At 44.7% G+C, this 26,466-nt stretch overlaps 2 protein-coding genes across 2 annotated transcripts in view; both read right to left on the minus strand.

The window, feature by feature from the left end:
* LOC115389858 (girdin-like) overlaps window positions 1–26,256 on the minus strand; it is a 28,249-nt gene extending 1,993 nt beyond the window's left edge. The window contains exons 1-27 of the mRNA XM_030093426.1: window positions 26,245–26,256; window positions 13,781–14,128; window positions 13,615–13,706; window positions 12,210–12,315; window positions 9,938–10,007; window positions 9,496–9,554; window positions 9,319–9,402; window positions 9,080–9,220; window positions 8,812–8,990; window positions 7,485–7,566; window positions 6,462–6,620; window positions 6,131–6,277; window positions 5,882–6,026; window positions 4,909–5,535; window positions 4,609–4,814; window positions 4,324–4,518; window positions 4,076–4,206; window positions 3,846–3,987; window positions 3,591–3,764; window positions 3,207–3,368; window positions 2,803–3,080; window positions 2,586–2,729; window positions 2,323–2,509; window positions 2,047–2,192; window positions 1,776–1,868; window positions 1,341–1,540; window positions 713–793 (exon numbers count right to left, since the gene is read on the minus strand). Coding sequence (XP_029949286.1) covers window positions 713–793; window positions 1,341–1,540; window positions 1,776–1,868; window positions 2,047–2,192; window positions 2,323–2,509; window positions 2,586–2,729; window positions 2,803–3,080; window positions 3,207–3,368; window positions 3,591–3,764; window positions 3,846–3,987; window positions 4,076–4,206; window positions 4,324–4,518; window positions 4,609–4,814; window positions 4,909–5,535; window positions 5,882–6,026; window positions 6,131–6,277; window positions 6,462–6,620; window positions 7,485–7,566; window positions 8,812–8,990; window positions 9,080–9,220; window positions 9,319–9,402; window positions 9,496–9,554; window positions 9,938–10,007; window positions 12,210–12,315; window positions 13,615–13,706; window positions 13,781–13,843 — 4,093 coding nt within the window. The 5' untranslated portion in view covers window positions 13,844–14,128; window positions 26,245–26,256. The remainder of the gene's footprint in view (window positions 1–712; window positions 794–1,340; window positions 1,541–1,775; window positions 1,869–2,046; window positions 2,193–2,322; window positions 2,510–2,585; window positions 2,730–2,802; window positions 3,081–3,206; window positions 3,369–3,590; window positions 3,765–3,845; window positions 3,988–4,075; window positions 4,207–4,323; window positions 4,519–4,608; window positions 4,815–4,908; window positions 5,536–5,881; window positions 6,027–6,130; window positions 6,278–6,461; window positions 6,621–7,484; window positions 7,567–8,811; window positions 8,991–9,079; window positions 9,221–9,318; window positions 9,403–9,495; window positions 9,555–9,937; window positions 10,008–12,209; window positions 12,316–13,614; window positions 13,707–13,780; window positions 14,129–26,244) is intronic.
* On the minus strand, window positions 16,805–25,694 carry pld5 (phospholipase D family member 5). The gene is made up of 10 exons (XM_030093762.1): window positions 25,659–25,694; window positions 23,691–23,827; window positions 23,325–23,508; window positions 23,057–23,165; window positions 22,650–22,777; window positions 19,856–20,053; window positions 19,192–19,343; window positions 18,480–18,645; window positions 18,306–18,396; window positions 16,805–17,581 (listed from the first exon to the last, which is right to left on the minus strand). The coding sequence occupies exons 1-10, from the start codon at window positions 25,692–25,694 to the stop codon at window positions 17,319–17,321; spliced, it is 1,464 nt and encodes a 487-aa protein (XP_029949622.1). The 3' UTR covers window positions 16,805–17,318.
* Window positions 26,257–26,466: the final 210 nt, after the last annotated feature.

A 26,466-nucleotide genomic window follows, 5' to 3' on the forward strand; every position in this document is an offset into this window, starting at 1 on the left:
CTACCATGTATATATTCTACTCCATAACTCTACACTGCAGGCAGGAAGCTGCAATATTAATATGTTGTTGTTCAAACAATAAAAATGATCACTTTTCTACACTGAGGCTCCTTGGTAATGGGATTATAAGATCTGTGGTAAATACAAGCACTTAACAGTCTGCTTATTTTTGCTTGTAATTTAACCAGCTGTGGCTGGGCCACATTCATTGGACATATCAGTAAAATATAGCAAATATTTTGTCAATCATAAAATAATCATGACCAATGACATTAAGTTTTTATAATTCTGTTGCATATGATGAGTCCACAGTGGATAGAAACATCATTTCAATCGGTCAGTCTTATATACTGGCCAGCTCCATTCTACGTTATCACAGTCTATCATATTTCCCAGATTATAACAAGTAAAGCTTGTGTAACATTAGTTTTGTCTCTCATGCAGCAGGAGTTAAATACATTCGTTCTTAAAAAAAAAAAAAAAAAAAAAGATAAGAGCTGCAGATGCTTCAATCTGAGATAACTGACTGTAAGTTAATGGGGTGAAATGAGGTTGGCATGAATTGATCCGCTGCTCAGCAGCTATAGCTAAGCTAAGACTCGTTGCTAAGAACAAATAATTCTGCTAAAGCAGTGTCATGTTTGCGTTGTCGTGGGAAAGCGCAAAGCATAAGTCAAGAGGAGAGCAGGCGCCAGACTCCAGGCTTTCTTACACATGGAACGACGGAAGAGGGACTTGACTTTGTCTCTGTCCTTCAGCCTGTTCCTCATACGGGGAAACATTTTCAGAGGGGCTTTTTTACATGGAGTGAGACCACAGTGGCAGGAGGACGGGGGGGGTGGGAGAGGAAGAAGAGAGGGGAGGTATAAACAAACACAGAAAGACAAGATAAAGACACAAGGAGGACATACTGAGGATGGTCGACGACAGTTCAAACACTTCATGCAATACAACGAATGACACTTTGCACTTGACACACGCATTCTGGACACACTGAATTTATCATCACGAGATTCTTTCAACAATTCTGTCAACAAAACCCATTTAAAGGCTTCTGTTGTGAACATACTGTGTGTGACACACATGACCAGTAATAATGCAAGTAGGAACAGTGGTGAAACACACATTTAATAAAACCTTTGAACAGTAAAAAGTTAAAGGTGCAGTTTGTCAAGTGTTGGAGGACTCTCTTTGAAAGGTGGATGAAGCTGCTGTGACGATCGCGCGGCCTTCCTGGACACTGACTTCAACCTGAACCTCACACAGACACTCTCCTGGACGACCTGAGCGCCCCGGCTGCGACGCCGGCGACCGGGCCAGTTTGAGGAGGACATACTCACTGCTGTGACGGCGCGGTGAGACGGCGTCGCCTGCGGCGGTGGAGGCCGAGCCCCCGGAGCCGTCCAGGCTGGCCGAGGAGCTGCCGTCGTGAGGCTCCGCGGCGCCCGAGTGCGTGGGGGTGGGTGGGCGTTCAGGCCCGTGCTCACGGCTGTTGGATTTCATCAGCTTTTTCAGCTTCAGCGTTATCCAGTTCCCACGTCTGTGGAGGAGCAGATATTGAAAGGAAATGACACGTATGAAGGGGGAGGCTGGTGAGAAGTGAGACGCGAGCTTCAATTTTACAATCACTCATTTTTAGATTCACACACGACTACAAAAAAACAGCTGCTGAAAACACCAGATTACTATGAGGACCTGCCATGCATGAAGTTACTGAGTGAATAGCTGAGGAGCTTTTAGACCAAGAAACAGATGCATGACTAATATGGACTCACCTACGAGGAGGCGAGGGCTCGTAGAACTTGTACTGATCCATGATCTTTTCCTCCAGCTTCTCCTTCTGCCTCCTCAAATCATTAAGTTTGTCACTAAACACACAAAAGCAGACATAGAAGACAGAAGATCCAAATTAAAATGATCAAGGTGAGATTTCCAATATGCTACATTAAACACCAAACATTGAGCATCTCGTGAAAAAGCATCATGTTAGATGAATCTCATTTGAAGCATCGGTATAGCAGCGTGTTGGAAGCTTTATGTTCTTACATGTACTGCCGTTCTTCAACGTGAAACAGATCTTTACTCTCCATCGTCTGCTCCAGCAAAGTCCTGTTCTGTATCATCAAGGTCTCGATCTGGGTGAGCAGGTGGCGATTTTCTTCCTCCAGGTTTCCTTTCAACTGGCTCAGCAACTAAACATCACACACACACACACACACACACACACTCGATATAGACATGTTGCATACATAGGTAGCTATATCTGCTCTGACACACTGGGTAGAAACTGATGTTTGCGTGGTAAAAGCAGACGGTTCCTACCTCACACTGGTTGTTGAGTTTTGTGGAGGCGATGTCCAGCTGCTGAAACTCCTTCTTGAGTTTGGAGAAGTCGGCCTCCAGCCAGGTGTGCTCCAGCTTGGCTTCGTTCAGCTGGCTCTTGAGCTGCTTGTGATCCGCCGTCAGCGCCTCGTTGTCATTGAGGAGCTGGCGGTACGTCTGGTTCAGCCTGAGCAGATGTTTGGTCACATGTGGTCATGTGTGATCCGGTCCAGTGTGAGCGTGAGCCTGCTGTGTTTCCTCACCAGTCCTTCTCGTCGCGGAGCCGGCCACATTCGGCAGCAGCCGCCCGGTGCTGCTCCTTCTCCAGAGCCATCCTCATCTGCTCCTCCTTCAGGGCTTTCTCCAGGTCCTCCAGCTTGTCCCGTTTTTGCAGCAGGCCGTTGTACCTACCACGACATGAGCGATCTGTTGACCCTCTCTGTCTTGTCTCGTTGCTCGTCCCTCTGGCCTCTGGCTCACCTGTCCTGCAGCGTGCGGTGCTCCAGCTCCAGGGTGCGGTGGGCGTTCTTCAGACAGCCGTGTTTGCCCATCAGGGCTTCGTACTCCATGGCCTGCCGTTCGTGCAGAACCGCCAGCCGCTCGTGATCCCGCAGCAGCTGCTCGTGAGCGCCCCGCAGGTCCTCACGCTCGCGCACGGCGCTGTCCCTCTCACTCTCGGTGCCAGACTGCTGCTGCTGCAGCTGAGCGTTCTGGGCCATGAGCGAGGCACTCTGGGAATTCAGCGTGGACTTTTCCACCTGAGGAAGGAGGCCATTGAGATATAGCAGCATTAGAAGTGTGTGTGTGTGTGTGTGTGTGTTGCATTAACAAAGAGTCACAGGATCTTCATGCAGGGGTTGTGTGTCCGTGCGCTGCAGCAGCACCTGAAGGTTGGCGTTGTGTGTCTGCAGGGCTGTGTTGTTCTCCTGCAGCGAGGCGGCCTGCCTCTGCAGAGCCAGGATCTGAGCCTGCTGGCTGTCACACTGACCCTCCAGCTGTTTCAGGTGGATCTGCATCGCCTGACGCTCTGCCTCCAGTGTCGCATTCTGCAGGGGAGAGGAGGAGAGGAGCAAAGAGGGGAGCGGAGGATTTAACATCCAGCTTATTGAACAATTTCTAATCTATTATCAGGACACAAGTCGAAAAAGCCAGGTTTACCAAAGATGAAATAAAGCGCCAATTCATATCTGCAGTGCTTTAAAGTACTCCCAAGTGTATCATTAGTGGCCAATTTCAAATGTCCTGCTGCACCTAAATGTTCATCTTACATTTCTCTCCACTTCAATGAGGCGGTCCTTGAGCTTGAGCAGTTCCTTGGTGGCCTCTTGGCTTTCTCGCAGCCATTCGCTCATGGCCTTGCCGGTCTCTACAGGCGGGGTGGAGCTCGACGTCGTCCACTCCTCCTCCTGCCTTTGTTGCAAGGCCTCGTAGTTGAGTTTGACCTGTGTGTGACAAATAAATGAGTCGAGCACTTGGTTTTATGGAGATTAACATGCAGAGCTGGACTCGGTGATGCGACGTACGGCCTTCAGCTCCTGGCGCAGCTGCTGGTTCAGAGAGGAGGACTCCTGCAGACGCTCTTCCAGAGCAACCATCTTCTCATCTTTAATCTGCAGAGACTTTTTAAGTGATGACTCCAGTTCTGACTCGAGCATCCTGAACCTGCTGCTGACAAAACGATAAAGGATCTAAAAATGAAACAGTTTGACGACTAAATCGTGGAATGAGACATATAAAAACATTGTGCACGCACCTGTTATCTGCCGTCTCTTCCTCAGGCCGCTGTGCACTCTCCTGATCCAGAACCTTCATCTCTAGTTCATGAGCAAGCCTCTCCAGCTCGTTGTCTCTCTGTTGGGTCTTTAGCTTCTCGCTCACCAGCTCCTGAAGACAGATGAAACATCCCCGTCACACTGATGTAATGAGGCTGCAATGCTTGGGAGACAGTGGCACCTCATCCCAGAAACTGATATTACGCCGCATTACGCCTTCGCCTCTCACCTCTCTGAGGGTTGCCAGGGTCCTCTGGTCGATGGCGGCTTGCTTGGTGAGTTCTCTGTTGTCTCTCTCCAGGCCTTTCACCCTCTCAGCAGTTTCTCTCAGGCCCTCCGTCTCTTTCACCAGAAACCTCATCTCCCTCTCCAAGCTGGCCATGCACACATTGCTGCTGTCGAGGTTGGCCTCTTGGATTTCAGCCTGAAACAGAGTGAAGTGGAACAGTAGTCCTTTCATTCGGAGTAAGCCTTCCACGTGCGATATCTCGGACACCAGGAGAAGGCGGCCTACCTGCTGGCGGAGTCGTCGGTTCTCCTTCTCCAGCTGCCTCTTGTCTCTCTCCAGAGCGGTGGTTTCATGCTCCAGGCTCTGCTTCTCCATCTCCAGCTGCTCCAGGCGTCTGGCGGAGATCCGGAGTTCCTCCAAGGTGGCCTGCAGACTTTGGTTCTCTGCTTCCAGCTCCTGAACCTCGGCCTCCAGACGGTGAACCTTCCGCTCTGAACAGACACAGGAGGACAGAACAACTGATCTGAACAACTGGTTTAGGGCAGTGCTCTGCATTGACGATTTACTTTGGTTTTCAGAAGCTACCAGTGTTGTCCAGGGAGGTCTGTAGATGCTGGTTGACCGTGTCCAGGGCCCTGCACTTGGCCTCCAGCCGCTGTGTGTGCTTGCTGGCATAAGACGGGCGCGTTGGCAGACCCGTGAAGATGCTGCCGTGGCCGGGACTGCCGTGCTGGGAGCCAGGGGAGTGGTCACGCGACTCAACAAAACAATGGAGCCGATTGTGATGGTTTTCCAAGAGCTCCATATCAGAGATCATCTCTTTGAAGTGATCCCCGCTGCCTCCGTCCTCGAGCTGTCCTTTCTCCTGGATGTGAAAGTCTGGATTGTCCGTGAGGAGGATCTCACTCTGGACTCCGTCCAGCTGGTTGAAGTTTGAATCTCCATTCAGCATCTGCTGAGCTGCTGTACCGACGGGAGGTAACTTTCCCACATCCGAGCTCGAGGTCTGCAGCGGCGTGGACTCGTCTGCTGCTGAGGTACGGTTTTTGGCGCTGCCCACCGGCCGGTGGCTGTGTTTGGTCTGCGGGTTGTGGCTCAGAGTCGCAGCTCTGAGCATCTCTATGGTCCTCAGGAGGCTTTGGTTCTCCTTCTCCAGCTTCAGCAGATGACTCCGCGTCCTCTCGCCGACCTCCTCACTCAGAGTCTGTTGGTCTTCAGACAGAAACACAACGACGTTTTCAACCAGTGAGACCAAAAATACCAATTCAACAGATCGAAACAAACAGTTTTCTGATGAAAACTTTAACTTTCAGTATGTTTATATCCTGTTTACACCTACAAGCCACTTCTAACACAATCCTGGTCCCACAGAGCTGCAGCAAACATTAAAAGAGAGGCTATCTTTATAACGCCAGTTTGTGGGTCTTTCAAGTAGATAAGCATCTCGGAGATGGCGGCGATCCTGCATGCACCATTTACATTTCAAAGTGTCTCCTCTTTATCTGCCCTCCTTACACTCATTAACATTCACCCGCAGTCACTTCACGTCAGCGCCTACCCTGTGAGGTTTCTGAGGTTTTGGCGAGCTGCTCGAGCTCCCAGCCCAGATGTTGGGACTCCTCCATGCTCCTCCTCTGGGCTAAACACAAGCTCAGGTTCTCCTCCTGCAGCTCCTCGATGCGCCTCCGGTCTGACTCCCTCTCCTGAAACACAGAAATCCTCACACTGTTTCTTCATGTTTTAACGGGAGCTTCAGACCCTCTGGCTGCTGTCATGTCTGACGGAGGCGTCTCTGTGCGGGTCTGACCTGCTCCATATCGTGAACCTGGGCTTTCAGCAGCAGACTGTGTTTCTCCAGCTGGTGGACTTTATCTGATCGAGCCCTCCAGCCTTCCAGCTGGTCCTCCAACACCTCTTTGGTCTCTTGAAGTACCCTGTTGTCTTCCTTCAGCTCCTGAGGCATAAAAAAAACACACTTTTACATTTTTTAATCTGATATTCTGTTTAATGCAAATTGTAAATACACATCTGTTTTTGTATATGCTCTAACTGCATCAGCACATTATTACTTGATATTCATTTAAATGTGTTTGTTGCATGAAAGAGTGTCTCTGAAGCAGTGAGAACGGCGCCTCCACCTCCACTTTGGCCTTGTAGAACTCCATCTTGTGCAGCTGCTCCCTGTAACGCCCCACTTCGCTCTCCAGCTTGTCCGCCTTGATGGCCCTCTCTCTCAGGGCGTCCAGCTCATCCCGATACGTACGAGCCGCTCGGGCGTCCACCAGTAGCTGCGAGTTCTGGCGACAGTGCAGACACAGACCACTAAAGTACAGATCTGCAATGTTTGAACAGAAATCTTCAAGAATTCCTGCCTAATTTAGGAACTCTGCAGGTTTGTGGCGTTCTACTGAGCACGTCGGTCATACAGCTTGAGTCAGTCTTCTTTTTCAGGTTTTTTAATCCAGTTAAATCCAAAATGCTTTGATAAATCCATGATATAACTCAACCGATGAGTGGTTATTAGGCATGATGCTGCTGCAGAGACAGACATTTTTCAACGGTTGACGTAAAATATATGAAATAACTTTAGTTAGGCAGTCACAAACATCCCTCCAGAAACTGCTGGATACATTTCATTTAAGAGTGCTTTTCAGGTATGTTCTAAGTTCTACAAGCACGACTGCCATCGCTGCATCCACTTGAAGGAGCACCAATAATTCACTTTCAGACGGATTGATTAATTCAAATAGTAAAGAAACAACATGTGTGCAACAAAAATCCGACTCAAACAGTCATTACAGTAACATCACAATAATACAGCTATGTGCAGATTATTAAAACATCCCAAACGAAAGAGATGGTGGGAGTTATTTTCCCAAATCTAAAGTAGCTCTGCAAAATTTTAAAAGAACTAAAACTTTAACTCTAACCGCCATGTGGTTACAGGAAAGCTGTGCACCATGCAAGCGGCTGCAGCCATCGACGCCACAAGGCTTAAACACATTCTACAAACTGAGATCCCCCGTTCAGACAAATCCAGCAGAGCTTTAGTCGTGTCTAATAAGTCCATGTCCGAGGTTTGAGCAGAAGTCTATTAATCTGCGTGAGCTGCAGCGAGGTCAAGAGGTGACCGCTACTCCGTGTCTTAACTGAGTTCGAACCTCCTGCTGGATCCTCTTCAGCTCCGCCTGCATGTTGTCCAGCTCGTGTCTGCAGTCCAGCATCTGTTCGCTCTTCTCCTCTCTGGGGTCAGACGAGCGGGCACGGAGGTTAGCGTCACCACATTTCAAATGACTTTGTGGAACATTGTGTCTGGTAGACCTTGAAACTTTCAGGCAAGGACAATACTTCAGGTAATGAGACGGAGCGGAAACCTTGATCAGACCAGAGTGCGTGTGTCTGTGTGTGTGTGTGAGTGTGTGTGTGCGGTATTGGTAAAAATGCATGAAATGTGGGTCAGTGGTGGTGCACAGCCATGGGACCTGCCAAGCAGGCAGTAATATGGGCCAAACTCCCCGGGGCATCTCTTATCCTGTAGTATCCCCTCGCTCTGCCTCTGCCGCTCATTCACTCTCTCCAGAGGGGAAACAGCCACCTCTTTTCCAGAGACCAGAGTGAATAGAAACTCTACAGTGTTTTAACCGACAATCATTTACTGTGAAAAAAACCCTCTCAGACAGAAATCTGTCACAAAATCACTTTTTACATTCTTGTAGTCTAAAACTCTGTAAATATTTGCTATGATGCAGCAAACATAATGTACATTTGAGAAAGAAAAAATAATTTCATTCAGACGATGGTGCTCTATTCTGATGTAGGCACATTTCACCACACAGTGACTTTAACAATTTATTGTTAAGAATGAAAATGGAGCCTGTGCAGATGATTCCTAACAGCAGATTGGTTCCATTCTGTCAGATCTTTCTTGAAAAGAGATTGAGACTTCAATTAGATCTTTACATGGTTAAATAAGGGATAAAAAACAACTTGAACTGAACCCAACCTCTTATTTCTGCTGTGTTGTTCAGGTCAAACGCTATCGCTTCGCACAGTGAAGCTCAGTTATCTTGATACCTCAGATTTCCTCCACAGCCCAAAGAAGATTTAATGAATTAGAGTTAATGTGTCACAGTAAAGTGTGATTTTTGTGTGGTTGTCCACCCAAAATTCAGCCTGCTTTTTGAACTTTCTCAGCTGTGATTACACCCAGTCACCCTAATTCGGACAAATACATTTGGATATTTTAATCTCAGGCTATTTTCTAATAAAAACATATGTCATACATTTATTGTTCAGTATAAAATTATTTAATGGAATCCAATTTCTGGTTGTTTTCAAGTGCATTTTTGACATTTTTATCATGTACAGTGACTTTGGGTATCCTGAAAGGTGTTTATAAATAAAATGTATTATTCTTATATCACTAAAGGGAAACACTGATGCCTTCTTGCGTGCTGCTGATGTTTTCTCCAGATATCGGTTACTTACAGCTCTTGTCTCAGTCTTCTTATTTTTGCTTTGGAGTCAGCCAGCTCCACTGCCAAGTGTTGCTGCGTGCCGACCTGCTGCTGAGGCATGCTGGGAGAGTAGCTGGCGGACTGTGGACTGGAGGGGCTGCTGAGCGAGCTGACGACGCCTTCCTTCTCCTGCATCAGCTCTGCTATCGTCTGCACACAGAGGAAAACAGCCGGTTGGTTGGATATGAAATTTAATTCTTTTTTTATTTTCATGTTTTCATGCTGGGTGTCATCTGTACCTCCAGATGAGCGTCTCTCTGGTCCAGCAGGTGTCGGAGGTGAGCGGCCATGTTTCTGGCCACGGCCTCCACCTCATCTGGATGCACCTCGCTGGACTCCAGCCACTGGAGATCCAGCACGTTCTCCTGACTGTGGGTCAGCTGATCAACATGGGACGGAACAGGGAAACATCGGCTCAGCAGAACCAAAACTAACCTGGATTTACTTTGATTTTCAAGGAACAGAAAATGTCAAATACCTCCTGAATGTGTGCGGCTATGGCAGCTTTTGTATCAAAGTCAAGCGTCTGGATTCTCTCAATGTATTCTTCTTTTTTCTCACACTGAAAAGACAGAAAAAAATATATTTACATTTAATCAAACTTCCTCCAACAGACTGCCGTGTACTGACATATGAATGGGGTGTCAGTATTTACCTGGACTGCACATCCCAGCAGTAACAACAGAAGCTTCTTCAGTTCATCCAGACTTTGCTCTGTGGAGAACGAAAAAGGATAAAACCTCCCTGAAGTCTGCTGGTGTGGATTTGATCAGCAAAGGGTGGATTTGGGTCATCGCTCGCCATCAAAAGCCAGTGTGGTTATCAGCCTGATAGTGTGCAATTGAATTAGAACGATCCTGGAACAGAAATACTGAACCTATTGCAGCTTTAGGAAACACTAATGAAGACAAAATACACTTGATTTTTACACTCTTTAATGTTTTGCAGTAACTACAATACTGTAGCATCATTACATATAACAGATAAGTTAGTTTTGTTTTGTTTTTTTTACTGAGCATCAGCAAACGGGTCGATCAGAGTTTTTCTGACTTTGAGGAGAGATGAGGACTACTCAAGATAGTTTTGGAAGAGCTCACCACAGTACGGAGTCCTGCCAAGCAGCAGCACATTTGGCAAAGGAGTGATGATTAACTGTCTCAGATTATCCTGCAAACAAGAAAAGAGAAACGGAAAAGGGACGAGACGGGAAGAGGAAATTACAAAAAAAAAAAGATACAGAATGAAACACTTCCTGGAGTCGAGCCAAAGGGTTTGAATGGCTCGGAGGCGTAAGTATGGACAGCACATAGCACCTGCCTCCACGCATGTATAGAAACACGGCCAACAAATAGAGCAGGGCTCTGAAAGGGTGGCAGACGGAGCCAGTTTCCCCGGCGGAGGGGAGAAATCCTCCAAAACTGTGCAGTGCAGCCGCGTTTTAGGCTACAAGTGTGAAGTTGTTTGTGAATGGATGATTAAAAACTGACAGAAGTTACACGTCTTCTTCTCATCATTTAAAAACATGACTCAGCATCATCAGCTGTTTTGAAGAAATACAGTCCTGTTGTTGAATTTGTTCAAATAGTTTTTGACAAATTGTGAGGAATCTGTTCCAATCTAACGAGTGAATCTCCAGCAGATGTCCCGCCGCTCATGTTTTCCAGAAGCTGCAATTGATGCTCGCTTCATTTTTCTCTTAGTAATGTTTTCACTTCTGCTGGAAGGATTTCTTCTATGTACATCTATGACACTGATTACAATGGGTGTTGTGGCAGTTGGTACTTGTGCTGCTCAGGCATTGAAAGTTGGCAGCCTCATTGTTTCTGTGTGGAGTTTTTCATTCGAGGCTAATCGGTGACTCAAAATGTCCTTTTAATTAAAGTATTATTGGTGAAAAAATACTACAAACATCCATACACCCACATGCATCCACTCCTACTGATATATTCTATTAATGGGTGCACTTGTTGAAGACAAGCATTCCAATCAAACTGTTTATTATTGTATTCAAACTTCAGTGTATTTAGTAGCAGCATATGGCTTTAAAAGTAGCACACATGCTGTAAATTGTGCTCAAATATAAATAAAAAACATGAATGTACCTCAAAATTAATCACAGTAATGTGTTTGTAATTTCTTGCTCCTATGCCTGATGAAAATTTCACTTTCTGATCATCTCAGTTAGTTTGGATCGTGTAAACATCCTGTAACATGGGTATAAAGTTTGATCTCAATTTGGCTGCAGTAACAGCAATTAATTCCACTGTTTCTATTATTTAACTGAGAGCTGTTTAAAGCAGGAACTCCCCGTTGGAAAGAAACAATGACTGATTGATAACTGAATAAAGTGTTTGATTCCAGTAAAGTAGGAAGAGATGGACCACTGTCCAGAGGTCCTGCTGCTGTAGAATAAATTCATTTATCAAAAGCAGGATTCGGCATCTCCGCCGATTTGACCCATCTAAGATGGCGATTTGAAACCCAGCGCAGCCAATCCTGTCCTGTTTTCTCTGACATCACGCCCTTACGCAAGTTAAGCCCCTCCCACAAGAACGTGTGACGAATGCCCCTCGACCAATCACGGTTAGAGCCTCAGGGGCTCTTCTGATTGGTCAAAGATACCTGGAGCTGTCGAGATTCCTTTCCAGCTCAGAACAGAGACAGATGGAAACGCTGCGCCCTCGCGGTAGTGCAATTATGCTACACTCCTAAAGGATTATCAATGGATACTCTAACATTTAATCCAAAGAAAACACGGAAAAATTAGCATTGACTAACAAAATCCTGCCTACAGCACCTTTAAATAACAAACGCTGTCTTCTCACTGCAGAACGTTACAGTACACATGAAATCTAAAATTCCCCAGAAACAGGGAGAAAATCAAAGACTTTTGCAGTGCTGGTGTGTGTGTGTGTGTGTGTGTGTGAATCACGTGACTGTGTGTGTCAGTCCAAAGCTCCCGTGGCTCTGCCGCTGCTCTAACCTCGCTCCTGTGCTGATTACACACATGTTGACATGGCTGATATTTAGGCCACGAATCTCAACAAGAACTAGTTCATCTGATACAAGTGATATAATATGTGTGTATGTGTATGTGTGTGCATGATTTGCAGCTGAATTAGAGAGGGAAAATCCAAAATATATAATAATAATGTGATACTGACACAGATTGGAACCATGTCTAGCAGTGTTTTTTTTTTCTTCCAGCTGCTGCGCATTGCAGGCTCACCACAGCAGGTCAGTGCAAACTGCAGAATATATGTGGATAAATTGTACACTGGGATTGAAACTAAAGCTCATGCAACCTGCAGCGGCAGACCGAAAGCTTAAAACATGCACGACACTACAGAGGAAACATTTCAAACTTACCAAGTAATAGATCTTGATTTGCTGAATGAGAAAGTTCAAGTTGTGGATCCTCTGACTGGGATCTCGGCTCACTTTGTTTGCACTCTGCGGTGCAGCTGAAGGGTTTCTGTACAGGACACAGCAGAAAGGGGATTTTCACTTGCTGATGGAGAGTTAGAGGAAGCTGCAAGCTGGAGGATCAACATGAACACATCCACCGAGTCTCCATTCATCTCTAACTTCCTGGGTGAAATCATTCCTTTCAGCCACCAGAGCGGAGACTTTCTGAGCCAAACGTTGGACGGCACTGGGCTTTTCACTCTAAAGAAATGCCTGAGCTGGATTCTTGGGCTGCCAGCTTCAGCCAGCTGTAGTGAAGGATTGCCCCGTTAAAGTTTTATCTGCTGGACCCTGTAGCTCTCAAGCAAGTCAGATTTCACCAAGATGGGGAACCCGATACACAAAGAACTGCTGACAGCTAACAGTTATGTGTTCAACACCTTGGTGAAAAGAAAGCTGGACTTCCTGGATGGGAAAGAGTCGGAGTTGCTTTTTCCCTGCATGTTGTTCCCATCTGTGTCTCTGTGGCTCTAAACACCAGGCCCTAATCCCAGAGGGTCTCCCAATCCAGGAGATTATCCCGCCTCTTCCCCTCCCTCCGGCGCTGCTTTGTTTTGCGTTTGGAGCTGGTTATTGTGACCCCGGGGATCAGCGGGATGAATGGACACGCTGGACTTGGGGTGGCTAGACAGCATTATCCACCCGCTCACTGGGTCAGCAGTTTTTTTTTTTTCCCCATCTTCTTCCCACATCTTGAGTTTTAGTTCAGACTTTGCCATCAGTGTCTAAAAGCATCACTCTGTTCTGAAATGAGGTTGAAACACACACATAACATCACACAGTGTTTGTTGAGGATGAAGGCATCCCCCACGTGACAGAAGGCAACTGAATCATAATCTCTTAAGTAGCATTTGACAGTATTTATGATGCTCTTCATGTTTTTTGTAGATCTGTATGCTCTTTTCCTTCAAACTAAGGCCTCTCAATACAGACTGGACAGTTATGTTAATCATGGCATTTTGGAGAAACCCTAACCTGTAAGAAATGAGGAAGCTCTATTTAAAGTGTGCTGCAGACGACAAAGATCCTCTTTATCACTGCAGGCTGACAAAGCCGGTACTGTTAGAGGCTGGATGAGAATGTTAGCCGATGCTTGATACTGTATCAGAACACACACACACACACACACACACACACATCATGCACCACGCTGACTTCACATCCACACACGACCATGCTTTATCAGAGCTGAGTGACAGCAGTCTGGAGCAGCTCCTTCAACACCTGAGGAGAATCTAAACATCCATTTGGACAAAAACTCACAACCTGCGCTGGAAACAAGCAAAACAGGCGTAAAGTGACTTACATCTGAGTCATGATGTCAATCAAAAAGACTCCATCCAGCAATTCAGAGAAATCCAAGTGGGCTCCCCCATCACCTGGGACGAATGTCTTCACCTGGATGGAAAAGGTGGGGGTGAGAGATCGGAGGCTCATCATGTGAGGAGATGTCTCTGTGCTGCATTACTCACCCAGGTGACGAGAGGACTCAGCATGAACTGATCCACACAGGGCAGAAACACTCCACTTTCCATGCTCTCCGGGGTGTGTGTGAGTGTCTGTGTGTGTGTGTGTGTGTGTGTGTGTGTGTTAGTCTGTGCGGGACATCCGAGCAGAGTGGATCAGAAGGAGGCTGCTGGACTGCATTCCTGTTCCGGAGGGATTTACATGTGCTCCAGTCGTCCCTTCCAGACTTCAGTCCCTGCAGTGTGATTTAGGTCGTCTGCTGCCTCTCTGCCGCCAAACTCATCCAATCCGTCGCAAAGTCGCTGCTGAAACAGATCCGCAGTTTGTCCCGCAACACCCCGCACACACACATCCTCCCCGGTCCTCTGCTGCAAAGGATCTGCCGTCAACCCCTCCTCCTCCTCCTCCTCCTCCTCCTCCTCCTCCTCCTGCTCCCCCCGCTCCTCCTCCTCCGCGAGACTGATGGTCTATAAATAAACAAAAACGTGAAAAAGTTATGAACTATCGAGATCTCGTGGATCGAATAAAAATGCTTCTTCCGGTTTGATTTGTTGTCTTGAAAACAAAAACCGGAGCAGTGTGGAATATTGCTACATTTAATCTGTTGCTATGGAGACAGAGCCCCAACCTCCTCATAATCATAATCATCCCCCCAACACACACACACACACACACACACACACACACACACACACACACACACACACACAGATTAATATTAATATTATTATTAATACACTATTCAAACTTCATTCATACATACATAAAGATAATTAAATGACAAAATACAATAAACGTAAAACCCAGAAAAATGTATTTTACACATTAAAACAAATATGATTTTATTACAGAGAAAAAGCAAAAAAAAAAATGTCACAAAACAAATGTTTAAAAATCAATATTAAACTATTTAAAGCAGCTTAACATGAATTAATAGCAATACAAAATTAAACTGATGTTGAAAACAACAATAAACTCACAGTAATAAGTTACATTATTGGCATTATTGTAATAAAATAAACATTTAAAGTATGCAGGTGACTTCCAAAGGTGTACAGATGAATATGAAAAGTTTGCGTGTGGTTTATTCAGTCGGTTAACCCTCCACCTCCATACTTCCAGCTGTAATATGCTTTATGTATTTAACTTCAGGGCCTCTGCTCCACTGAGAGTGCTGAGACCTACGGTTAACATACAACAGCACCACCGTGTGGTCAAATCTTGTAAGAGCACCAGAGTCCCACTAATGATTATTTCAGCATAAGTTTTAATGATTTTCATTTCAAGATCAATAAGTTACTGTACATGTGTTGTTAATTTTTGGATGTGGAGGAAGTAAAAAATGTGGCAAAGCTTAAAATTTCTAGATATGTGTATAAATAAATTTATAGATTATGTGTACATGATTTAATCAATATCTTGTTCCATTTGCATATTAAAACATACTTTAATTGTTTTATTAAATTGACCATTTTAACCATTATTTCAGATATAATTGATCATAAGTTTAAGGTGTTTCACAACAATATCCTATTTTATACATTTATTTCTTGTTATTTAATTTTTTCGCCCACAATGCTTTATCATCATCATCATGTCTAAACCTGTCGAACTAAAAACAAAGATTGATTCATTGAGTGGCGTTAAAGATGAAAAATCAGATTTGAGAAATAAACGTGATGCAGGGGTGCAGTGGAGTAGTGGTTAGCGCTCTTGTCTCACAGCAAGATTATGAATGATTTGAGTCTGTGTTTGGCTTGAAGGCCTTTTGTGTGTGGAGTTGGTTCCCTCTGCTTCATTCTAATCTGATCACATGCATTTCAGGTTAACTGGCGGTACAGCGTCTCTTGAAAAGACTTCGGCAGGAGGAGCTTTAAACAGGAAAAGATGGGTCTCGTGTGAGCTGTTTTTGTTGTTGGATTATCTTTCCTAATGCTCATGTGTGAAGACACTCAGGAGCTGCTAACTAAACTATGCGTACATTTTTCAACTTTATTTATACCAGCAAGGAAGTTTGTGAGTGTGTGACAGAGCCAGTACTGACTATGATTGACCGGTGAAATGGCTACAAAAACATATAAAACCATCATAGATGGGAGCAGATGTGGGGCTTTAAATCAGGACTATCAACATAGATGTGACACTTTCATGATGTGAAAGAGGTTATTTTATTTTCTTCTCATGAAGACAATTTCTGTTACTTGACACTCATGTTTGACCATTTTGTCTTTATTGGAGTGCACGTTAAGACATCTGACTGCGTGAAGCCCTCCCTCTAAATCTCATATTGTCAATTAACACTGTTTCTTATCCAGAAAATCCAAATATTGTCAATTTGTATTTCTCCACTTTCCTCTGAGCCTAATCGACACATTTCTCTAGAAATATGAACAAAAGTTAATTTTCTGAATAAATGAGAATGGTACATTGATGAGCACATGTGTTTTGAAAGGGAGAACATGCAAACTACAAAGAGAAAAAAGCATGTCAGCCCAGGTTTTCACCTTTGCACTCTGAGCTCTGTGTACAAACAACTTTTTGTAGCCACAGATTTTAACAAACTGAAGGTTATTTTAGGCTAAAACATTCTTAAACATGTAAATTCTGTTGATCTCACACTTTAACAGCAGAAATAATCATATCAAAATTACATAATGTTCAAGTTTTGAAGTCATAAGAGGAAAACTCTGCCTGAAGTGCGAAAGTGAGTCTTTAAAAGTTGCCTTTAACAACATGATTTTTAATAAGGATTAAAGTTCTTTCTTCTTGTCTGCAGTTAGTTTCATCACTTCAGAAGCTGCGGCTTGTTAGTGATCCGGACAAAAGGAAAACTTGAATAATGTCGAGGTTCAGTAGTCGACTCTAATTGAATTATGTAAAACGAGGTAAATTAAGCATGCAATGGGCCGCAGCTATTAAAATCTCTGTTTTGGAGAAACATCTGACCTTGTTTAGTACTGGTACTCATGTAAATGAAGCAAACACAACAACAGTGTAGGAAAAAAAAGACACTTTATAAAGACAGACGAAAAATTTCAGTGCAATGATAAACGCATGAAATGACCAAACTACTGCATAAGTCTGTGCGTGCCATTCCACAAACGGACGTGGTTACAACTGCAGGCAGTATATAGTAGCTTTAAAATGACAAAACGCTACATAATCTCAAAAGCATTGCAATTACAAAATATAATAAGTATGTAAATAAAAAAGAGTGCATTATCATAAAGTACCGAATGTAAACTGTCTTGGTGAGTTTATATGCAGAGTTGACATACAGGGCACAGAGTTTTGTGTAATATTCATATTGCTACTTCAAGTATATAGTTTGTATTTGAATATTGCTTTCAGTTTCCATGCAGCAGTGCATGCTTAAATAACAGTCAGTAGGTAATCAGGTAGAAGCTATCATTGTCAAAGCTGAACTTGGTCTGTAAATTAAAGCTGAATCTATTTAGAGAAAGTTTAATTCGTTGGTCAACATTCTCATTTGAGTAAATAGGAAGTATTCAGGCTTACAAGGCTTTATAGGTTATACTGTGCTTATATATTTAAAGGGTTGTTCCACTTGTTTTCCTCCTTGGTGTCTGCATGATGCTTCAGATGCTGGAAGTTTCTGTATTTTCCCTGCTGCTCTTTGCTTCCTGGGAGAGTCTTGGCGTAGCGGGATCCCCAGTCGCGTTCGAACGCAGCCCTGAGCTGCTGCAGGATGGTCTCCCCGCGCTCTTCGGGACCGTCCTTCATCCGGACCACCAGCCCGACTCCTGCATTGTACGCAAAGTCACTTCCCACCCAGTCGTGGTTTCCTGTGGACAGGGAGGCCAACAGAAACAGAGAATCTAAGAAAAGTAGTTTAACTAAACAGTGCTGATCTCAGCTACTGAAACTCAAGGTGTCTTGTGTCGTATCTTTTATTGTTAAAATATAAAACCAAGGTCCGTTTTCCATAATTAAGTACTTTGAGATGCATCTTAGCTGCATAAATGAGGACATGATATTTCTGACATCTGATTGATGCATTTACCTGAAAATATAAAAAAGAAAAATGAATATAGTGATCTAAATGCCTCTTTCCAGACAGACATCTTTTAAGAATTTTTTTAATTTGTTAATTTAGCAAATATTAACTTTAAAGTGCAGTACAGTGGTACTTATTAATGTGTTGCCAATATTTCACAGAAATTCAGTTAGAAGTTAATGATTATAGGGATTTTTTAATGTTAGAAATTATGAATTTTGTGTCTTTTTATGCATCTTCAAGAGATTTATTTGGATATAAATGGCACAAGCGTCATTTGTTCACAGTCTGGGATATTGTCTTGTACTCATGCTTTGGGATGAATTATTTGAAATTCCTGGTATTTTGGCCCTTTTAAGGAGTTTTCATGGCACAATAAAAAACCAATACGTAATTCCATTAGAAATCCAAAGTCTATTTCATAATAACTGTAAAATTATGAAATATTTGTGAAAAAACCCCCCCCCTCCAAAAAACAGGCCTCTAATGTTCAGAAATCCCTCTTTACACACCGATGTAAGCAGCGCTGTCGGTCACCATGTACTTGTTGTGGTTGAGTCCCAGCTGGCCGTCGTCTCTCTGCTCCTTGTGACTGAAAAACCTCTGTGAGGGCATTTCAGCAGAAACAGGGTGAGGACTGTTACTCGAAACAAGCTCCCAGCAGAGCCCCTCCATCGTTCACTCACCACCTCCATGGAGCAGTTGAGGAGCTGCACACACAGCGACTTGAGGGAGTTGACGAAGCTGAAGGTGAGAGGATGAGTCTTCCTCCAGGAGCTGATGAGCAGGCGGACTCTGATTCCTCTGAGCACCACGGCCTCTCTGATCGCCTCGTCCAGCGGAGACCAGTACCTGATAGTCATCAGAGGAAACAGCTGGACTGACATTCAGTTATTAAGAGGCCGAAACAAGGAAATGCACCAGTCAGCCAGAGAAACATCTGACCTTGTTTAGCATTGGGATCTATTAGCCAGTGACTACTGTATCTTCAAAATGGACGCGTTAGAGGAGGAAAAATGGACCAGCTCGTGGATTTGAGCAGGTTTGGCTGTGTAGATGTTGCTTTGATTGATTAGAATTTTCATGAAGTGTCCTGTTTCCACAGCGTAACGCTCCCTGCTTCAAAGCAAGAGAGGATTGAGAAATTATTGGAGAAACACAACAACCAATTTGAAATTCAGACTTTTCCTCTAAAGAAGCAGAGAGAGGAAAAAGCAGGTGATCATAATGTTATGGTCAATTGACGAGCTGCTTTTTCCTTTTTGGAGCAATGACTTTGCACTATAGCGAGGTTTTATTTCCCACTGGATCCGACATATACGTAGACACACGATCCCATAAATGCTCATAAATAAGACAGAAGAAATGAGACGTGGACGCGGCGCGTCCTCCACACACCTGGTGACGGAGCTTCCCCTGAAGCTCCGCTGCACCAGAGGGAGGTAGTCGGTCACGGATATGAAGATGAATTTCTTTGCACTCTGGATGACTTGAGAGATGGCGTCCACGTCTCGGGTGCGGTCTTTGGCGCAGAAGAGTTCTGGAGAGGTCTGCAGACAGACGACACACGATTCAGCTTCAGTTCAGCAGTGCTTAGTTTGGGAAAAGGAAAACCAAAATGGCAGATTTCCAGAGAGGATGGGAGCAGATTGGAGCAGCAGCACGGCTCCATTAGCTCCTCCAGGATGATGAATCTGCTCAATACACCTGATAAGCAGCTTGTCGCTTTGAGGGTTACAAGATTCATTACTGTCAAATTAGGCAGAGGTACTGAGATGTTCAGACTCAACATGCTCCTCGGCAGGATATTAACATGATTAATCACCTCCTGTGTCTGTGTGTCTGTTATTAGTTAGTGATGAAATTTTTATAAAGACATTCCCCGTCTCCTCCCGGAAGCTGTGAAGCCCCAAGTGAAATATAAACCTGTAAAATATTTATCACGCACACATAAACCCCAGCTTCTGCATTTCCTGATCTTGTGGAGTTTGACACTTTGTGCACTGCTGATTTATGCGTCAACATGCATTAAATCCTGTAGGATAATGGCGGCGGTCCTCACAGACACATAAGCCAAGGCCGGGGTGGCGTTGAGCTGCAGCTCCAGGGCGCTGTTCCTCCCGTAGAGGGCTGTAACTCTCTTCGACCAGATGGAGGGGATGTAGTCCCTCTCGTGCAGCTGCCAGTAAAAGGAGAAGACTCTGTGGAGGTCCAGAGCCAGACAGCTGCAGTTGTACACCACCAGGCCCAGTTCTTTCCTCTGAGGGAGCGATGGAGAGAGAGAGAGAGGGAGAGAGGCACCGTGACGAAGAGGCGATGCAGCAGAAAAGTTTCAGTCTTAACTGTTGGTGTCATTTTTCTCCTTTGACCCTGCTGTGATTAAACCAAGCGATAAAAACAGTTTGACATCTTGTTATTGTTTTCACAAGCTAACATTAACTTTAAAGGGACAGCAGACACTACATTGAGTTACAGTGCTGAGCTGATGATACCCTCGGTGGTTCCAACACAACTGTCATCAATTCTAAATTATGTCATTGATCGTGTGAAGTAGTCACTCTTCAGTATATTATAAAAATGAAAGAAACAAACAAACAAACCAATCTCCAGGACGTCACAACACAGAGACACAGACAGATAATCACACACACACACACACACACACACACACACATAGACGCACAGATATAGAGACATGCAGAGGCGGAGCGTGGGTCTCAGTACAGAGGGGGCGGAGCATTCTCGATGGGCCCTTATGATAGTAATTTTACCATTCAAACAATCCCTCATGCTACCATCAAACAACACACTAATGCTCACTTTTATTGAGCCAAGCAAACCTATATGCCTCAGAAAGCAGAATAAAAACACACACACACACACACACACACACACACACACACACACACACGCACAGTCTCGTATTTCTATCCTCGTGGGGACCGTCCATTGACTCCCATTCATGTCTAGCCCCTAACCCTGACCCTTACCCTAACCCTAACCCACACTAAAACAAAGCCTAACCCTAAAGAAATGTTTTTGCACTTTTACTTTTTTCAGTAACAACATGGTCAAGAAAACACTGTTTCTCCTACTTAGGACCGGAAAAAGGTCCCCACAAGGCACGTCGTTCCACGTTTTGCTATCCTTGTGGGGACATTTGGCCCCAACAAGGATAGAAATACGAGAACACACACACACACACACACACACACACACACACACACACACACACACACACAAATGCAGCCTGAGAGCTAGGGGTCAATCTCAGAGCGCCCTCTGTCCATGGTGCTGAAAGCTCAGACAAAAACTCACAGGCTAAATCTGTACCATCTTTGATACAGCTTTAATATAAAATGAACACAGCTGGTCTAAAATTACACAATCTATTCAGATAGATATAGACACAGCTATCTATATCTTTTGGAATTCACATACATTAGAAAAAATAGACTTGGTGGTCTCTTATAGTTGAGAGCAACACAAGGCACATTCAAATAGTCAGGTGTTTAAGACCACAGCATTCTGATAAAGATAATATTTCTGAAGGTTTCACTGACTCACCAGTGGCTCCGATGTTAGGTTTTGGGTAGTACCGCTAGCGGCTAGCATAGTGTTTAGCATACTGTTTAAAGCTTAATGCCGCACAGCCAATCAGCGCTGGCTTACAGCTCTGATGCATTCATGGACAGTCGTAATGTAAGAATTGGCAAATTGGAGCCCACACTCATATGCGTATACCTTCTCGCACTGCAGGTTTTATTAAAATAATTTATTTCTGATTAAATGTGAACACATCACATGAAACGGGGCCCTGTGACCTTGTGGGCCCTGGGGCGACTGCCCCCTTGCCCCCACTCTGGCTCTGCTACAGGACACATGTATGTCTTATGGGGACAAAACACTGACTTACATTCATTTCTGGAAGGCTTACCCTAACTACTAATTTTCTACGATAACTTTAAAAGTTACGTCTAAAGAACTTTCATCCCTTTTCTTCACACTGACAGTTAAATTATCCATAACTATTTCCCTATTTCCCTAAACCAAACTTCTCCCCAAACAAGTTGAACCAATGATGTTTTCAGTGAACGAAGAGTGTTAGCCCCCACACCACCATGCAGCCAGAATATAACTAGCATTTTGTATTTCAGTCGTATTTTGGGATGAATAAAGCAAACTGCTATCCATGCACAACTAGAAATGTAGAGAGAGCAAGAGAAAGCAGTTCTAAATATACTCCTGGTCATTAACCACACTGCAGAAATGTGTGTGTGCGTGGCCCAGAAGGAAAAACACAGAGCTTTATATTGTGTTACAGCGGAGAGTGAAATTTCAGACATATCAAACTCTTGTGCCGATCAGTCATTTCCTCCGGTAATATATCCACACGTATGGACACACACATGTTCATGCATGCGCCCATCTCTCTGTGCCCTCTGGCTCCTTCCCGTGGTTCCACCTCCAGCCTGAAAGTGCCAGGTAATCACTTCCACTTACAGGATGCTAATGCTCCCCCTGTATTGTGAATTACATGTTAAATAAAAAGTGAAATGCTACTCGTCTTTGCGAACCGCCTCGGACAGCAATCTTAAATCATCCCCGGTGTGTGTGAGGAGCTGCTCTGAAGTAAGTGAACAGAAGAGTACAGAGGAGCTCATCCTCGCTCTGTGATTCCCCAGCTCTCCGCGGGGTGCAAAGGTTATCGTTTAATTAAATTTGTGCAGGTTCCAACTTCTTTTTTTTTTTTTTTTTTCTAAGAGAGGGAAAAGCAAGAGCAGACTTGACCTCAGCTGACTGCTGGAGCTCATTTATCCCGGGGTTTTAACTCTGCTGTTGATGTCTGGCGTTACCTTGGAGAGTGACCTCCAGTCCATGTCAGCGCTGCCGATGTAAATGTGCTTCCGATCCACGATCCAGAATGAGGAGTGCAGCCCTCCTCTGGTGAAAACCGACATGTTGACGAAGTGGATGTCTGCTTCTGGATGAGCAAAGAAGCATGAAGAAAATTGTAGAAATCTGGTGTTAAAATGCTAATGAGTTTTGTTTTACCTTGATTGGACAGTTTTGCAAATAAGAAAGTAGACATGTGTATGCTTCGGTTCTGGCATAAAACACAACACTTAGAGTACAGCAGAGTCTCCATTTCCCATTATAAACGTGTCCAGACTGCTGATGCGTGGAAATGCCAATTTCACTTGTTTGCTACAGTGACAAAATAAATTGCTTTCATAGAATAAAAGTATGACAGGCCGCTCACTGTGTGCTGCCAAGTCCTTCAGTTCAGCAGAGTTTGTCAGGCTGCTGGCAATCTTCAGTTTAACCCCGCGAGACTTCAGGCCGAGCAGCCTCTGGAACAAAAGCTGACCCTGAGGAAGAGAACAGCGTCTCTTAATGTCTCTGAAAAGGCCAACACTTACATCTCAGCAGGACTGAGCTCATTAAAAGATTTGCGTGGAAATAATTGTTTCTCTCGCGGAGCTGGTGGGGCGTGCGCTCGGCTCCTGCTCTGCCAGATGATTCCGTACCTGTTTGGCAGTGTTGGGGATTATTTCCAGGTCCCAGGAGTTTAGGTCCCACACAGGTGAGACCACCTCCACGGAGTGTTTGGCCCGGTCCAGCAGTGCGTGGAAGCCAGCAGAGAGGGGAAGCTGGGGCCGGCCGTCCAGGGGGAGAGAGAGCTTGTCTGGGATGTTCTCCACGAGCACGGCCCTGAAATCAAGTGAAAACTTGTTTACCAGTATTTTCCTTTGATACTTATGTAAAAAAGAGCTTATCAGTTTGGATTGAGCCGAGTGACGCTGAACCATGAGGGCCACACTGTCCTCCAAACAGCAGCAACATGATTATTGCTTGTTTTTATGCTGTTAAATCCCACTTGCTCAACAGCTTACTGGCAGTCACTGCTGCAGTTTTCCTCTGTGATTCCGTCCTCATCGTCCCCCCAGATGTCCACCGATGAGAAGATGAGCGCCACCAGCACGGCGAAGCAGCAGAGGAGGGCGAAGACGGCGATGCACTTCTGCTGGGTCTGGAGGAGTTCAACACGTTACACTGCAGATCAACAACGAGCAGTGGAGCCAGTGCCACTGTTGGTTTTGAGTGGTGCGCAAAAAGGAATCTGTCAGCTCTTAAATGCTAATGTCCCCAGTCAATAACATCGATTAGAGGTTAGGATTCATGATCAATACAACTGCTATGTCTTCATTCGACGGTGAATTCTCTTGATCTGACAACCACAACGCTGCAAGACTCAAAGCACTGAAGCAAGAACGCCCCCCCAACTTAAAAAATCTTATTTTATTCCAGAGAGCGGAGGAGAAGCGAAGTGGAACAGTCTGGAGCTCGAGACAAATTGATACACAGTAAAGCTCGGCTATAAAAAACACTGTAGAAGTCTGGTTTATGCTATATGACACTCGCACTGTTGTCCAAGTAATCCCTGGTGGAAGAGGGATTTTATGAGCTCCGAGCCACTGCTTCATTCATGATAAGCAATATTGAGGCATTTGTGTGGAGTTTATGGTAAACAGAGGTTTTTCCAATATGGCTGTCGCTGCGGTCAGAGGTGATAATACTGCAGCCCTCATCCGGCCAGAGGAGTCTTGATTTCCACAGTTTTAAAAGTGCATTCAGGCACTTCTGCTCTGCTTACGGCTGCAGATTTTCACCATCTCGTTCCCCCCGCGCTGTTTGGCTTTGTCGGTTTGCGAGCTGTCAACATCACATTACGTATTCTCTTTTGTAGTCGTTGATCAGTCAGGTAAATCGCGTCCTGCTGATGGGTTTGGTTGGAGAGATGACTCCCAGCTGCTAGTTTTTATTAAAAAAAAGCACGGTTCAGCACAAAGTCCTGTGAAAGCTGTGGGTGTTTGTTGACCGAGTCCCTGACTCCTCTCCACACTGTCTGTCTCAGGCAATGAGGCTGAAAGGCTGGTGCCAGCCTGGTGCCGCTCACACTCCTCTGAGACCACCGGCTCTTCATTACAGTGAGCACAGCCAAGGACCATGCTGGACCTGTGAGGACGTGGACAAGACTGAAGCTCCGTGATACAGGTCGAACACATTTACCACACAAGCAGTGAGATCCAGCATCTCTTCCACTATGAAAGACCACAAAATGTGCAAAAACAATCTGATCTGGCTCATTTACTGACTGATCTAAACAACAACAACAACAACAACAAAAACAACCAATAACTAGTCCATCCTTCTGAAAACTAACACTTTTCATTTTATGATGGTGAAAATTGTAATTTCTTCTTAGATTTCAGGTGTTTTCTGAAGGGAAAAACTCACTCGACAACAGTCTGACCAATCTAAAGCATGTCTGAACAACAAATATCAGCCATTTATTTACCATTACCATTACCATTACCATAAATTTTACATCATGGTTTATGAAACAAACTAAAATGTGCAAGAGTTGTGATAAATAGTAAAACAATCACTTATTGAGCAAAAAATGTGAATGAGACAATGACGGCTGAGATTTCTGCACATGAGAGTTCACATACACAGGCTTTCAACTTTTATGAAATTTGCTCCTGCAGAATGTTTTTAGTTCATATTTCTGTGTTGGAAATCTCCAATTTACATAAAAGTGATGAAGCAAAAAAAACAACTTTTTTTTTTATTACCATTACTACCAATAAAGTGAATAACTTCATTTTTTAATTCACACATTTCAATGACTGAATACCTGATGAAGATAAAATGTATGCATTAATGTAACATCACAATAAAATGTATGCATTGTTTAAAACATGTCTCATTTTCATTTTTAAAGGACTAAATAGACTCTGATGAGCCTTTAACTGTGAGAATAAACGTGAGAATGTGATAATGAAATGAAGCCTCACCTTGAGAGGCTCCTGTGGGGCCGCCGGTCCTGCCATCGGAGCTGAGCTGCGCCCCTTTAACTTCTCTGACAGGTGGGAAACAGCAGCAGCTCACTCACACACACATCTCCCCCCGTCTCTCTCGTCCAGACCCTTCAGAGTGTGTGTCCGTCTCCATCCTGCCGCTGCCTCTTCTGTCCTCAGAGTTCGGTGTGTGTGCACCTCAGCTCCTGGTCTCCACTGTGTCCTGACATGGTTCCCTCAGACTGTGTGAGTGTGTGTGTGTGTAAAGGGTGTGTGTGCTGCTCCCTCTGTTGGAGGTGGTGAGAGAGATGGAGAGAGACCAGCCCCTCTCCTCGGAACGGCCAATGCAGAGCTGGGAGTCGTCCCTCCTCCTCTGCTTCTCCCTCTTTTATCTGCCTGGAGAACAGAACTCATCTGGCAGCGAGCATCCGGTCTCCGCTCACACCGGACCCATGCTGAAACACGCAATTACTGTGTGTGACAGCTGGAGCAAAAACTCTCAAATTGTTCTGGACTCGGCAGGTCAGATACGTCTGCTGCTGGTGTGTACACACACTCACCACTAACGAGCCTCCACACACACACATACACACACACTGTATAAGAATAATGAAACAGCTCTGAAGCTCTAATTAATAAGCTAAACTTGTGGCATATGTGTAAGTCAGCAGAGTTGTCTGTGTTTCCTCGAGCATTTTAAATCATTTTGATGAATGTGCTTTGCAGTGATGCACTAGTTTCCACTGCGTTTATTTATTCTCTTCCACTGCATGTGCCTCTGTCTAATCTCAGAGTTACATTGGTG

The sequence above is a fragment of the Salarias fasciatus genome, chromosome 6, assembly GCF_902148845.1.
Source record: "Salarias fasciatus chromosome 6, fSalaFa1.1, whole genome shotgun sequence".
Lineage (NCBI taxonomy): Eukaryota > Metazoa > Chordata > Actinopteri > Blenniiformes > Blenniidae > Salarias > Salarias fasciatus.